This window comes from Haliotis asinina, chromosome 10 (assembly GCF_037392515.1).
Source record: "Haliotis asinina isolate JCU_RB_2024 chromosome 10, JCU_Hal_asi_v2, whole genome shotgun sequence".
In the NCBI taxonomy this organism is placed as follows: Eukaryota; Metazoa; Mollusca; class Gastropoda; order Lepetellida; family Haliotidae; genus Haliotis; species Haliotis asinina.
The window spans coordinates 51900913-51916336 of NC_090289.1; the positions used below are offsets into that span (position 1 = coordinate 51900913).

Sequence of the window (15424 nt, forward strand, 5' to 3'; positions counted from 1 at the left end):
CACGCTGTGTCGTGATGTATTTGTGCTACGCTGATATATACACGCAGTATCGTGATATGTTTGTGCCGTGATGATGAATCCGTGGCAGTTTCAAGGTATTTGCAAATTATCACTATGAGAAACAAATCCTCAGTTTTGATGTTTATGTTTTAATTATATTCATACAATCATACTTCTAATTCATAATTTTAATCATTTGAATGTAGCCCATCCCGTGTCCAAATTAATACATGATGATATATTTCATGTCAAAACACTTTTGTGAAGAATGTGCATCACTAGTACAAATCATCAGCAAATTCAAAATTCAAACCTTTTAATCGTAAAAAATATAACAAGATATTATGCATTTTCATTTATGTTTTTCACAAAGAACATAGAAGACAGGGATGACTCTTACTGCCACAGGAACATTCGTGATTGCCATACTAATACCGTTAATTACATAGAAAATGGAATACAGTTATACACATTTTCTTTTGTAAACAACTAACAAATATACGTTATCGAAAACATAACACGCAGTCCAGCGCCATTCTTCAAAAGGGATATAAAACTAGGAGCAACCCCAGCCTAAGATATTAATAAGCACAACCCATATGTTTCTGGTAGACATACGTCCATTATGCAAAAGGGGCACGATTGTGGTCATATAAAATACTATTAGGTACGTCATATATAGATAATGCTAAGTTTCCATGGGGACCCGAGGAAGATGTGTTTCAGGTGGGAAATTCATTAAGCGGACAAAATATAGCATTGCTTACTGAGGTCCACCTCTCACCTTTCAGAAAAGAACTGATCAGTAAGGGCTTATTATCTCTGTCAATATTAATCACTTTATCTTTCCAAAACACATATCACGCATGTGTAAGGTAATGCCCCTAACATAAATTGTCATTTTCCATTTATCATAAATATTTATCATAATGATCACATGATATCAAACTCAGTCATAATTACACTGAATGTATTTGACCATTACCAGCTATAGCTTGTCCGAACAGTGACATGCCTAGATTTTACGGTTTCTTCATTATGACTACATCGGTCAGTGTTTACTGAGAGTTATCTCTCTTGCTGATGGATTCCAGCATTCATTAACAGTTCGTTTTTCTTAATAACATAGATATCAGTACAATGATACAAAGATATTTCCTTTATTGGGGATATGCACACGTGGTGTGGATTAACACACAGGTTTGGTAACATTGTGCTTAAAGTAAAATGCCACATATCATGTGTAATATGGCCAAATGCATATAGTACTATTCTCCATATTAATCACACAAGTACTTTCCAAATTTTAGGAAATAACACGAATTTTTAGGACATAACACAAGTTATTGTATTACTCAAATTGTTTTTCTTCTGATGTTCTTATCGTATTGGATACGGACCTTAAATAGGACAATTCTCACTCTGATGAGGGAATAGGGAACAGTGACATGCGAATCTGACATTTCAAATTATAAAAGCCCGCGCGTACCTTAGAAGTGTGAGTCATCTCTGTGGAAACAAAAAAAATCTCTTTAAAGTCTTGGATATATTGTATTTGCTGAGACCAACTTGTTTTGAGTGTAGTCAAGTTGTCTGTTATTAAATTTATAAATTAAAATGTTAATGATAGTGATTACATTTCATTAAAAGCTCAAAAGAGCTGTCGCGTCTGTAAGTCTGTCAGATCACTGGAAAAAAATAGTGAGTGCTTATGATAAAACACGAGTAATATTTTAGAGTCATAGTAATTGACATATCACAGTCTGGCCGCCGCAAGGACATTTCACGTTGGAGACACATTTCCTGTGAATGGAAGGATATACAGGTACGGGACGTCAGATAACACTGCAAATTTGTCAGACACAGAACATCAAGTAACGTTTAACGTCCTTTTGCATAGAACAACAGCTTACACGATCAGTCGGTAGACAGAACATCACCTAACGTTTAACGTCCTTTTGCATAGAACAACAGCTTACACGATCAGTCGGTAGACAGAACATCACCTAACGTTTAACGTCCTTTTGCATAGAACAATAGCTTACACGATCAGTCGGTAGACAGAACATCACCTAACGTTTAACGTCCTTTTGCATAGAACAACAGCTTACACGATCAGTCGGTAGACAGAACATCACCTAACGTTTAACGTCCTTTTGCATAGAACAATAGCTTACACGATCAGTCGGTAGACAGAACATCACGTAATGTTTAACGTCCTTTTGCATAGAACAGCAGCTTACACGATCAGTCGGTAGACAGAATATCACCTAACGTTTAACGTCATTTTAAGATGAACAGCTTGCACAACAAAGACGTCCATCGACTTGGACGCCGTACGACGTTAATCCCACGCTGTTGTCCTAAACCTGCCCGGTTTTGAAGACGGCTGAGAGGAACAGTGACAATACTTGGTGAGGAGTACAGCAGCAGTTACCGCCCCTGCCAACACGGCGAGACAACCGATTGATATCCCAGCAATAGCTCCAGGGGTCAGTGGACTCTCAGTCTGAGAAGCGACCTAGTTGCAAACATAAAGAAATGTACCCCTAGAAAACACAGATGTCTTTAGAAAATTCTTCAAAATAAAATTCATGACATTAGGACGTTATCAGTTCTTTGAATCCCTGCACTTTGGGCTCAGTCATTCTGTAATGTTAAGATGAGGTTTTGGACATCGACACCTACCACCATCTCTGCCACATCCAACTCGCACTGGCCTTCATTACCGCCTGCGTCGATGACGATGATGTACGCCAAGGGGGTGCAGCACGTCGCCCTGTGGAGAAATACGAGACGTTCAAGACATGCCTGTTGTAGTCTTCATACAGATCATCCAGCGTCAGAAGTTAACGTCGGCCCCCAGGCCGACTGAAAACCACTCGGACCCACAGCTTTTGTTTTCTGCAGGACCTTATGGCCGACACATAAATAGCATAACATATCGCTGTCTGAACGCTTTCAGAAGACCTGTATCTTGAAATGGATGTTGATTGTGTTGCAAATGAGTGAGTGAGAGAGTTTTAGGCTGCACACGCAGCAACACTCAAGCAAAATGGCGGCATGTTGTAAATAAAGACCAGTCGGTCACAAGAGCTAAATTAAAATGTTTAACTCCATCTTAAACAAAACAGTTTTGATTTCTGGGAATTACGTATATTGTAGCTAAAACACAGGGACTCACACACTATAATATATTTATGGTACAGTTAATGACATTCAACCCAGAAGAGAAATGGTACTCCAAGTACAGAATCTTAGTAATGACGATGTGAGTAACACTCCTGGGATTGTGTTATGATCACGGTATATAATCAAATATTTAGAAACTAGCTCATACGTTAGAGTGGCTGTTTTGGGTCCATCGTTCGTGGTGTCTCCTTCGGCGAACTTGTCGTAGTTGAGGACGCTGGATTCACCAGCAGTGGACTTGACCAGATACAGACCTGACCCCTCGTCTCCGAACTGAACCCTTCCAAACCACACGTGCTGGTCACAGTCGTCGGGGGATTTTTGGGACTGACTACACCGTCCGTGTATGGAGGTGACGTTACACACTGGTGGGGTGTGGTCCTGGGAACAGAGGTATCAGAGGTTATCTCACGATGCTGGTTGTTCTATCTCTAGCTGATGAACGTCCCGTGTGGCAGTACTGTCCTAATTATCCTGCTGGTTGGGAGATAGTGTTCCCTCTACCATGTATATCCTCTTCCAAAAGAAGAGGGTAATATAATGTAATTGTTAAGTATTAGAACAAAGATGTGTGTTGATAACAAACATTCTCTACCAGCATATTTATATCTGTAAATCAAAACACTCCCGATGGTTGACATGCACGCTATCGCGCGACATACGAGAGTAAAGTGTCATTTTTTTGTTTTGACGCTTTCACCAAAGGCCATTATTTTTGTCAATCTAATCTGAATTCCTGCAAACACTTACTGTGTTATGCAAAAGCCATGTTGTAGCATTTGCTCTAAGCATGCTTAGACATTTCGATAACACCGACTCACTCATACATCGTCACTGCTCTTTTGGCCTTTTTACAACCAGAGGAATTTGTTTGTGTGTGTAGATAGACCAATCTCTGACGATGGGGGCTAACAGCAGTAACTTGCTGTAGCTTTGTTAAACTATATCAAACCTGATCACCTTGGATGAAAGGCCCGTATCGACCCCCACATGGCCAGACGATACATGGTGATTCGCTGACGTTGTAGTGGTGGCAGTAGTAGTCGTCGTACAGTCGTACACGGGTTTGGTGAGTCCGGGAGCCAAGTCAAATTTACACTGGGCAGTGTTGCTGGCCATGTCGACCACGTTGATGTAAGACACCGGGTGGCAGCAGTCGCTCCTGGATAACAGACACGTTAATGTTTCTGTTAGCGGCTGAACTTATGTTTGTTTATTGTTTCAAGCCTCGCGCAGCAATGTTCCAGAGATATTCAACTTCAGGACTTATTTCAATTTTATAACAAGGTATGTTTCTTAGAAAATCATTTGGGTTGCCATCAAGTCTTTACCTTATCTACTTTGCATAGTTCATACCCTATTCTGGCCGTCTTGGTCCCTTTGTCAATGGTATGTCCCATGGTGAAGTTGTCGTACGTGAAGCTGCCCGACGTCCCCACAGTGGACGATATCTGGAACAGCCCGAAACCCACATCTCCGAACACCGCTGTCCCCGACCACGTGTGCATGTGACAACTACACGGATCCATCTGAGCCATGTTGCAACTTCCGGTCACCGAGGTGACGTTACACTCAGGGGTCGTGTTGTCCACTTTCTGAAACGGTGCAAATATTTAGCATTATCTTACCTCACATATAAATTCTCGCTTTCTGACTGTCTTAGTACCCTTCTATTATTTTCAAGCGAGCGCATTGCAATGCACCCCGTTGCCAATGGCAACTCATTCGGTACTTCGTAGTTGTACTTGTTTATCTCGAATAACATTGACTCACATATGATGTACGGAAATTACCGATGTTTTGCGAATTCAAATCGATGGAAGGAGGGGTAAATCTAAATCTGTCTTTTTTTGTGTCGTCTGCGATGGCTACGAAAAGATTTGCTTCGCATTATAGCAAAAACATTTTGACAGAACGTTTACTCATAGTTGGCCCAACGTTGGCAGACTCTGACCCAACATTGGCAAACATCAGGCCGTTGTTTGGCCAACTACAAATGTTATCTGGGGTCACAGTCAGTACTATGACGGAGGGCATCCTCCCGTTAACCAGTTTGTCCACTTATCAAAGACATTGAAAGGGTAAAATTGATTGTCCCAATGTGAAACTATGCCGCATACATACGTGCCTCGATTGTGATTGAAGGTGAAGTATTTAAGGGGTTTTTGACAGGTGTTTAGATGCGGGACCTAGTCAACATTAACGACCATGTTGCAAGTTAACTGGATAATTGTTTGAACCCTGCTCATTACTCACAAGCATCTGATCTGATGTGGCCTGCAGGTGAGGTAACATGGTCACACTACATAGGATCTACTAACCCTCATGACGTGTTTCTCGACTGTAACCCTGCGAGTGTCAAACTGTGGACTGTGAGACGTGGACCCCACAGGCTGGGCAGACACCGTAACGGTCCTGCAAGGGTAAAGTCGGCGAATAAGAATATAAACATATTTAAAACTAAGTTTAAGGTTGATGTCCGTCTGAGCGCTTTGCACTTTAGTTTCCATGGTGACTGAATAACATTCGGATAATGTCTCTAATCATTATCTTCAGTGTTGATATGGCTGTTTCGGTCTGAGGTGGTTATCATGGTTTGAAACCGCTCATTCAAAATTGATTATTTTCCAGACTGAATACCATTTCACTCATTAACAATCCGGAAGTCAAAGGCTAACTGGCTTCTGAATCTGTATGTGTTGATTAAGAAAGGCAACTTGCTCATTAGATGACGATCTATTTCAGAAGGGTTAAATGTGTGGCGAGGACCTACGTGGTTATTCCAGCTGTGCTCCCAGCATGCAGTGTGAAACTACCAGTGGCGCTGCTGTTTCCTTCCAGAGTAAAGGACTTTTTCAATGGACTGACAGCAAATCCCTGATCGTCTGTTATATCAACAGCTATGGTGGTCTTGCTGTCTCCAGTGTTGGTCACAGTGTAAGGGATCTTCAGATCTTCGTTGATGTACAGAGAGCCTACGATTCAATGTAAGGTAGATTGTACTTTAAGAAACGTAACGCATTATGCAACAAATTAATGAAAACCAGCGAAACGTGATCGGCATTGGATATGGAAAGGTTGTAGTACATGTAACACCCGTGGTTATTGCCTGTTGACCGAACATTACAATTGTGCCTTATATTGATATTGATGCAGCATCATGACAGACTAAAATAATCTAACTCTTGACCTAACAATCCAGTGATTGACACCATAAGCTTCGATTAACGCAAATGGGAACCAATGACATGTGTCAACCATGTCACCGAGCCTGACCACCCGATCCCGTAAGTCGCCTCCTACGACACGAATGGGTTGCTGAAGACTAATCCCGCATCATCAAGGGACAACTGCACACAGTAACGCACCAGCAAGGGTTCCTATTTGTAGTTTGACAGCTAGAGGGGATATCTTTCCTGGGTCAAGTCGCTGGAGGGTGTTCCCTCCATCATCAGTGCCTTTTATAGTCACTTGGAACGTCTGAAATTGGAACATTTCTTTGTAAAATATGACATGGTAAACATGACACTCGGTGGACACAATGACTCCGAGAACCCAACATTTTGCCAAAGCCAAGCTCAGTGACCATCATGCTCGGCAAACACCAGGACGACGAAACAGCAAACGCGAGCCCGCAGGTCGCCATCACGGGCGTCGCTACCATTATGATAAAAGCCCGGGGTTAAACATAAATGTTACTGAAAAGGTTGGGCAAGCCTCAATACTGTCTAAATATTAAGCTTTTTGCAATCTGTCGGGCTTAGACGAAAATGGCTAGTTTAACGCGGGCATGGCCAGATACATGACACTGCTAGTACTGGGACATGCATGCTAAGGAGCGCCAAAGAAGTTGTGTGAAATAGATATTTCTACCGACATATCGTCGAAGGGAGGTCGTTCTTATCTTCCGCGCGGCCAGTTTTGTAGGTAATGTGTTGAACGTGAGTGCACGAACGTGACTGCACAGTGTGACGATAAACATCTAGACACAATATTCCTTGACGTTCCAAACTCTATAATTCCAGTAGCCTACAAGTGTTCCAGTTGTGACAGGTGCTGCATCTCTATTTGAACGTGTATACGTAAAGAACAACAGTGTCATTGATACTTGGATACTATCAATCTGATGTAGTGGTCACTTCAAAATGTCTCCAAATAAACATCCACACAATGCAGTCTAATAGTGATGTGACTGATGTTTAACAAACCTTAGTCGGCAACGTGAAACTTCCTTTGAAGATAGAAGCAGCCCGACCTCGACCCTGTGTCAAGGGAGATAGCTCCAGTGAACTTCCCTTACTGTCTGTTAAAACGGCCCGAGTGATCCCCCCTATCTTGTCTATTGACGGGACTGTGATGATTACAGTAGCAGCATCACCTGAAGAAAGCCAACGTCTCTTTCAACACAACTAAGCAGTCAGTTCTGAAATTGTGTTTCATGGTAACACATACCACGACACCTACTGTTTGCAAATCTTTCTCTCACCCTTCCGCTGATATGCTGTTCAATAAATGACATAAAGACTGGCTAAAATGAACGAAAAAGGGAGAACATTTTTTACGTCAAGAGTAGATCGAACTATCGGTCAGTCCATGATTGAAAATGAATCTTCAACAGCATCTTTTCTCCACATCTTCAAAGATGCTCAGTAATGGATAATGGGCATCTCTATTGCGACATAATGTTCCCGGAAAGTACCTAATATCAGTCCTTTCACATGTTGTCCTGCTGCCATTCATATAAACAGATTTGATAACTTTTATAACCATTTCTCCACATATTTTTTCTAAATACGGGATCATGCCTTTGTCCCTTGTCCTTTTCTGAACCTATATCATGAACAAGTACGTTTATATTGTTAGAACAACAGTAACAAAACCTTTCACAGGGACTTTTGAAACCAGTATTTGTCCAGTCGTAAGGGTTTTAACCCAGGACTGAGTGCCCCGGTACCTGCAATGGGTCTTCCTGTGATCTCATACTGGAATCCGTTCATGGGGTTTGTCTGTACAAACTTGGTGCTGAAGTCGATGGTGCTCTGGGCGGTCACCTCTAGGTCCCAGTGGTAACTGTCCTTCTTCGTCAGATGCCACACGCCAGGCTGGGGGGACTGCAATATAAGTTACGACCTCCTGGGTTGATTGGTGTACATATGTCTGGAAGGAACTGGTATTGGTGCAGTCTATATTTCCTCTTATAATATGGTGGTATTTTATTCACATTTCCTCAATCAAACATTTTTGGGAAAAATCTGTCTGAAAGTTCTAACTGTTAAACAAAACGACACCTTTATCTTTATGAATCTAACTCCGCCTCCAAGATCTTTGATCGTTACATTTCCAGCAGTCGTCATGAGGATAGAGCTACCTGGAATTGAAATATCAACAAAAATGATAATCCATGGTATATGTTATGGGGGACACTTTAATGCTATGAGTAGATTAAAGCAAATCATGAAACAGTTGAGATGCACGGATAATACCTTGGGGAGCAACTTACGAGCTTGACCTTCACTCAAGAGAGATGCCACACAAACGGCAGCACGAACTTATGGTGTTCTGGTACCAGCTAATCCCAACTCATTGTATCCTTACTCGCTGAGATTCGTGAACACATATTTTGCAATACATATTCTTCAATTTCCATTGTATTTTCCGTAGTTGATATATTCATTAAAATCAACAGCCGATAGGTGGGGGCGTTTACGAAAATAGAAATGTCTATGAGGGTAGCTTACTTACCGTGTGGGTCAGACAAGGTGTTGTCGGGCTCCCCAATAATGCCAACGTCTGCTATGATCTTGATAGTCACCTCTCGGATAGTGTTATCAATGGGGATGGCAATCGACTTCCCAGCCGCTACATCAACTGCCATCTTCACAATGGTCGCACCGGATGTTGTCGCAGATTCCTTGCATATGTTTATATACGTTATTGTCTTTCATAAAAGATCGTTTATTGTCGTTGTTGCCAATGACATGGGAATATGTGTTCACGCCGACATATTTGGTTTTAACATTTACATTTCACGCGAGGACACATAACGCGTGCCTTCACAACCATTCCATATAAGTGAAGGTCCAGGTTAGAATATTAACCCAGCATTCAAACGGTCCAAGTAACTATTCAAGGGACTGTTGATTGAGGGAACACCCCTGTAACTTGACCCAGGGAAGATATCCCCTCTAACGGTCAAACTAGAAATAGGAACCCTTGTTGGAGCGTTACTATATGTAGCTATCCCGTGAAGATACAGACTTAGTCTTCAGCAGCTCATGTTTGTCGTAAGAGGCGACCTACGAGATCGTGTGGTCAGACTCGCTAAGTTGGTGGCCACATGTCATTGGTTCCCTGTTGCGGAGATCGATGTTCATGTTGTTGATCACTGGATTGTCTGGTCCAGACTCGTTTGTTCACAGACAGGCGCCATATAGCTGGCATATTGCTGAGTGGGCCGTAAAACTAAACTCATTCACTCGCAACCCTTCTAATGGGTCAGGAGGCATTCATCTGAATTCTGAGTATATAACATACTAATATTATTTTCGGTAGTGTATAATTATCATTGTTGCGCTTTACATTGCTTACCTTGATAATATCTGACATTTTTGCAACGCCGGATTTGTCTGTGGTGTAGACGGACCCTCCTGAAGCTGATGCTAGGCCAGCGTACAGATCGGAGCCTAAGGATCGCCTCGCCCGGGAAGGTCCTGGGACAGACTGCATGCTTTAGTAAAGTACGAAGTCATATTTACGTACCGTCGCACGTCAATAAACACAGCCAACGACAACTGAGATGAGACCACATGCTCAAGAGGAGCACCACGAAGAACTCCTACGCTGAAGACGCAGTGTGTTCCATACCTTTCCGACATGACGTTCCCGAAGCCGACCCCATCGTGAAATGGCTGGTTATTCGTGGGAAAGATCTCTCGTACTCACATCATTCACTTTATATCATACCCAGTTGGGTTTACCGTCGCTTTCAACATAATGTCAGTTACATAACGGCTTCACAGATCGTGTCGCAGGTCTTGCGCACAGTCCGGAAAAATTCAAGGTAGATCGTTCAGGTCCACTAATAATGGAATCGAGAAAATATACCAATGACTGATATATGAGCAACGCCCTACAATGTCAGAAGACGATGACATGCAGCGAAGTCAACTGGTCATTCGTCTGAGGCAGTTACAAGTACACGCTGTTTTGAACATACAGAAATCTTGATCCTCATGACCCCCGTAACTATCTACTCTAATATATACCTGCATGTTTCCTTGATGTATTTACACAGCTCCCGGTGAGAACAAACTCCATGTTCTGCTTCTTCTTGGTCAACAGCCCTGACACTTGACCCCATCTGTCAAGGTCCTCTAGTTTCATGTTGGTCAATACATATATCCTCGATCCTTGGTCCATCACACCGGCGACTGGATAGAGGTCAAACAGGTTTCAATTAGAAGTTCCAGACGTAATTAATAATATTATTATTGATTATCCAGCTATACAAATTTCACTAGGTGGGAAGTCAAAAGATTATTAAAAATATTATAAATCGTTCACCAAATGCCAATGATTATGGCAGAAGTTCCACAGGCATCTGAGCCGCCCTGCCGTGTCCTGTGTTAGCGGAAGTACAAACCATCAACACATCTCGCATAAATGATTTATAGATGCATTCTTAGCATATATTCGCCATATTGAATCTAATATTAAGGTATTCGTAAGGACTTTGATTGGTGCATCTTTGTGGAAAAAACGTTAACTAGCATGACATCGACAAGCAATCACTGACATTAAAAAGTCTTCTTCAAAGTGCCTCATCGTTTACCGTCAGTGGCCTTAACAAAGTCATGTCAGTCATGATCGATGATTGTAACAACTTCAGCTGTCAGATCTTCACATTCACCTGAATGATTATTGGTTTGGTGGGTTAACATAAGACGGGATAGAACCATATATGTCTGGAGATATAATACACATAGAACCCAATTTGGAATTTCTCTTGATTCATGCTGCTATTATTATCATTCCTGTTTGAGCACACTCGGGGAACGCCAGTATCAGTATTGCTGTTTTCAGTAGAATATTTCAACGTTAAACTTGAAATAAGGCTTGCCTCATCCGGGTGCCTATATATACTCACCAGTCTCTAGAGTAGTTAAGGGTAAACCAGGACACGCCCTGCTGGTGTTGGGTTCCAGGGTAGTCAGATACTGGAGAACACGGTTCCCGTCCTGTGACGTGACAACATCGGTGCTGTCTGCCAGGATCCAATAGAACAAACACTTGCTCGATAATCAGACCACCTTGGGCTGAACATGTTTGTAGAAAAAAAGTATACACGCCGCGCAAATTTCTATAAATACCATGTGTATTTACTGCAATCATGTAATCATGTCTCACTGCAGCATTACCGCTGGGGTAAACAGACATTCCGGTCTTAATCCTTATAACAAAGACAGACTGTATTAACCTTCAATAATTATTCCTAAAAGCCCGGGCTCGATTCCTTCAACATTCTCTTCCCACTGAGGTTACTTGTCATATTTTGCTACGAATCTCTGTTCTAATACGGCCATAATTCGCGGTTCTCATAAAATCCCATAGCGACAAAAATTGGCAGCAGACTTATTTCCCTTTTTTCTGTCCAATCAGAACACGTATTACATCGACCTAGGTTCAACTTGACAAATGCAAGCAATGTGGAGAAACAAATATGACATAACTGAGTTCTGTCTGTTAGGAACATTTAAGTATCGCGCTCGGGAAGAGGTTCTAGTTTTCACGATGCATCCGGAAATTACCGAGATCTTGCGAACGATCACTTTTGAAACAGGGACGCTGATTTCACTACTAAATCTGATTGCCTCCAATCACGAGTCTTGAACACTCGCACCATGAAAGGGTCGTATTAGAACAGAGGTTACGTAGGAAGATATGACAAGTAACCACTGTGGGAAGAGAATGTTCCCACAAGGGTATAAGTCTTTGCTAAAGGGGGTTAAGATGTCACTATTCATGGTCATTGCATTCTAATGTCATGTATTGCTTGACAATCTGCATTAAGTGAACCGCAGTTAACGGTTTCCCCTTTAACGGGGATTTGTTCTTGCAAGAACAAATAGTTATTGGGGTATGGCCTTATCCATATTAATTACCTGAGTCATCTTTGCTGACTACGACATAACGACGCTGTACAGCAGCAGACATTATTCTCTTAACACTTTCCCGTGCCGTGGCAATGCCCAGAGAGTCGCCGGCGTGGACCACGAATCCTACAGAGGCCGAAGGCTGCAGCTGTAAAAGCTCACGAAATTTCCCATCTCCGATCAGATTTCGTAATCCATATCCTGAAAGAAACAAACCCACTGGAGTCTTTTACTAATGTTTACTTATGTAATGTTTTACTGTTCCTATTTTAATTATCTCACTGCTCAGTTGCGGGTGAGTGTATTGTGATCAAAAGGTTTAATACCTGGGTGAATGAAGAAGGCCGTGGAGTGTTGTATAGCGCCCTCTGCCGCCTGCTGGTGGAGGTAGTAGTGGGGTGATAGATTGGGGTTGCTGCTGTCCTTGTTGATCCCTCCAGTTGCAGCAGACGTCGTGCGGGACGTGTCGTGGCGGCCGCCGTGACTACATTTGCCAGTCTGGTGTAAACTTGGATTTCCTGACACAGAAGAAAATACATAGCTGGGTTTGTCATTTTTAAAGAAAAATCCAAAATTTGAAATCTAAAATCCGATCATGTACTCATGGGCTATAGAAACAGAGGACCATTTGATCTTTTTATCTAAAGCCCAGGCCAGATTCCTTCAAGAGCATAAAGCGATATTACTGTTATGAGTCATGTCTATATTATATTTTATTTACAACTTCATCTATTTCTTTCTTCGGGAATAACAACTGACCAGGCATAACCGGCATAGAGTCACAATACCGTTGCTTGTTCCTTTGCGAAAACGTTAAATTAACAAAAGTCAAGTTACTTTATTCATATACTCTCAAACATTGTTAGCAAGCATCCAATTTATCTAATCTCCAAACGTGAGTCTAATGTTTCAGCGATCTAATGATCTAAGAATGTGATGCTGAGAAGATGCTTGAGGTCGGTATCAAGAGTGTTATTATCATTTTCATTCGACGATCGAAGTAGAAATAACTGCAGCAAAGACAATTTGTGTCTTCCTGGCAGAGCCAGGCTGGTTTTCGTCAAATCATGCATTGTCCTCCTAAACTGTATACAGCTGTACTTACAAGAAAGTTTCTCAGATAGTCAGACTCTCCAACACAGCAGTCTTCGGTATTATCCAGGGTGCTAAACGTGCTTGTTCCTGACAGCAGAGCGGAGACTCTCCAACTCTCAGTCAAGAGACAAGAAGAGACCACAGGGGAAAAGGACCCCTGAGTTTAGAAGGGAGCGTGGCAATTGGTAAGCGAGTTATTATTGTTATTAATCATAATCCACTCACTTTCTGGTTTCCTTCTGTCCTGTCCACTTCGGTAGCCGCTGGTCAGATGCCCAGGAACCAGTAAGTTACCGATACACGGGGTTTCTGTCAGTGGCCTGAAAGAAGGAAGTAGGCAAGTTAGATGCGGCCTCTGATAATGAGATGTGACTTTTAGGACACTAAAACGGTACCAACCTGCATGATCCGCACGTAGCCATTGAGACTGGCGCCTGGTCCATCAGCGTTTTCCCGCGAATACCTGTGTATATTGAAATTATAATGTACAGTGCCATCTGTGAGTAGTGTGTGATTTATAAATCATGGTTTGGTCAGCAAATCAGTCATTTGTTGCGGAGTGTCATTCGTTTTCTCAGGTCGTGTTTGTTTTTCCTTCCTTTCAAGTTTACCTGTTTTCCAACAGACAACGTAGCGTACCTAAAACGTCATATACAACAGACCCCTTCATTTCCGCCCAATTGGTATTGCTGTAGAACATCTGGACAATGTGGAGAAACTGACCAATCAGATCTCTAGCTAGGACATAGTCTGGCATGGACTTCTTTAGTTCAGCTACTGCTGCTTCACGTAACAGCATCATCTTCTCATTAGCTGGGGAAGACATTAGCGACATGTATAAGCAAACGGCTTTGTATTCAGTAAATTGCTGATTTCACGTATGTTCTGAGGGCAACCAGGCCGAAATGTTCCACAAGCAGACATCTTACTTTGCCAACCAATTTGTATATTTAAATGATGATGCCTGTTTATTTGCGTAATCAGTTTCGTCTCTTAAAGCATTTAGTATACTTTCAAGCCTTTAATACAACATTCAAGTTTGAAATAATTCATCATCTATCATCTGAATATTCAACCTAATAATGTTCGGATGTTGTAAAAAAATCCATTGTGTTACACCTTCTTTGATGGCCTCCCCGTTGACGTGCCAGGCAGCCTCGGTGTAATGGTCCAGGTCCACTCTGTTGTTGGCCTTCACGATGGCATCGATGGCCTCCTGGAACCGCTTCTCAGACACAGTACCTATGATACATACAATTTGAAGTAGTTGTTACCTCTAAAGCCACAAGCGGTTTTTGTTTGTTTGTTTGTTTGTTTGATTGATTGATTGCAGTGCTGCTCATATTACATGAGACATTGAAAATGTTTCATTCATGACCAATCATCAGTCTTCGAAGATCACCACTAAGACACACACAAACCTTTGCGGTGATGATAAAAACTGAAATGTACTGAAATAATGTGTACGACTTTTGATGTTTTTCAACGTGATTCACGCTGTGACCAGTCGATTCTACATGAAACCCAGCTGCTGCTATAAATCGAATCGTCTCCACACTATCTAGTATTGTGTCAATATACAGATGAGGACACGGCTTCCACATCAAGCACCTCTTAGGACACCTTTGACCTGTTTTCCACCAACCTCCACAATACTCCTCAGGCAGTTTCTTGGTTGTTAGTTTTGTGTTGCTGTTGAAATCCCTGCTTCTACCGAATTTTCCAGTAAGTATCGAATCCTGACAAAACCCCGCCACAGCTCCCAAAATTGCAACCTCTGTGATGTCCTGGTGAGTGAAGTCAGACGACAGAAGATTGAACCTGTTAGGCAGGAAGCCCAACACGCAGACGACACACGAAAACAATGTAACGAATTTCAATCCAAAACACATCATTTCGTTGTTACTCTTCACTGTAGTCACAATCAGAACTTCCGAGACAATATCTAGAACTACCACTTGTCTTCACACCCTAAGCCAGGTCAG

At 42.1% G+C, this 15424-nt stretch overlaps 1 protein-coding gene across 1 annotated transcript; it reads right to left on the bottom strand.

Moving 5' to 3' along the window:
* Window positions 1-303: 303 nt before the first annotated feature.
* On the bottom strand, window positions 304-15334 carry LOC137298760 (von Willebrand factor A domain-containing protein 7-like). Its single transcript, XM_067831036.1, has 22 exons — window positions 15085-15334; window positions 14559-14681; window positions 14079-14252; window positions 13839-13902; window positions 13665-13759; window positions 12671-12862; window positions 12354-12545; window positions 11339-11455; window positions 10458-10622; window positions 9781-9902; window positions 8935-9103; window positions 8481-8560; window positions 8147-8303; window positions 7401-7570; window positions 6561-6672; window positions 5966-6167; window positions 5514-5607; window positions 4549-4787; window positions 4153-4354; window positions 3341-3573; window positions 2689-2779; window positions 304-2521 (listed from the first exon to the last, which is right to left on the bottom strand). The coding sequence occupies exons 1-22, from the start codon at window positions 15332-15334 to the stop codon at window positions 2345-2347; spliced, it is 3420 nt and encodes a 1139-aa protein (XP_067687137.1). The 3' UTR covers window positions 304-2344.
* Between the last annotated feature and the right edge of the window lie 90 nt (window positions 15335-15424).

Coding starts and splice junctions, on each gene's coding strand:
- LOC137298760 (XM_067831036.1), bottom strand. CDS start 15,334: ATGATGTGTTTTGGATTGAAATTCGTTACATTGTTTTCGTGTGTCGTC. Junction 8,561..8,934: donor CACCTTGTCTGACCCACACG/GTAAGTAAGCTA, acceptor TTTCAATTCCAG/GTAGCTCTATCCTCATGACG. Junction 2,780..3,340: donor CCCAAAACAGCCACTCTAAC/GTATGAGCTAGT, acceptor ATTTCTCCACAG/GGCGACGTGCTGCACCCCCT.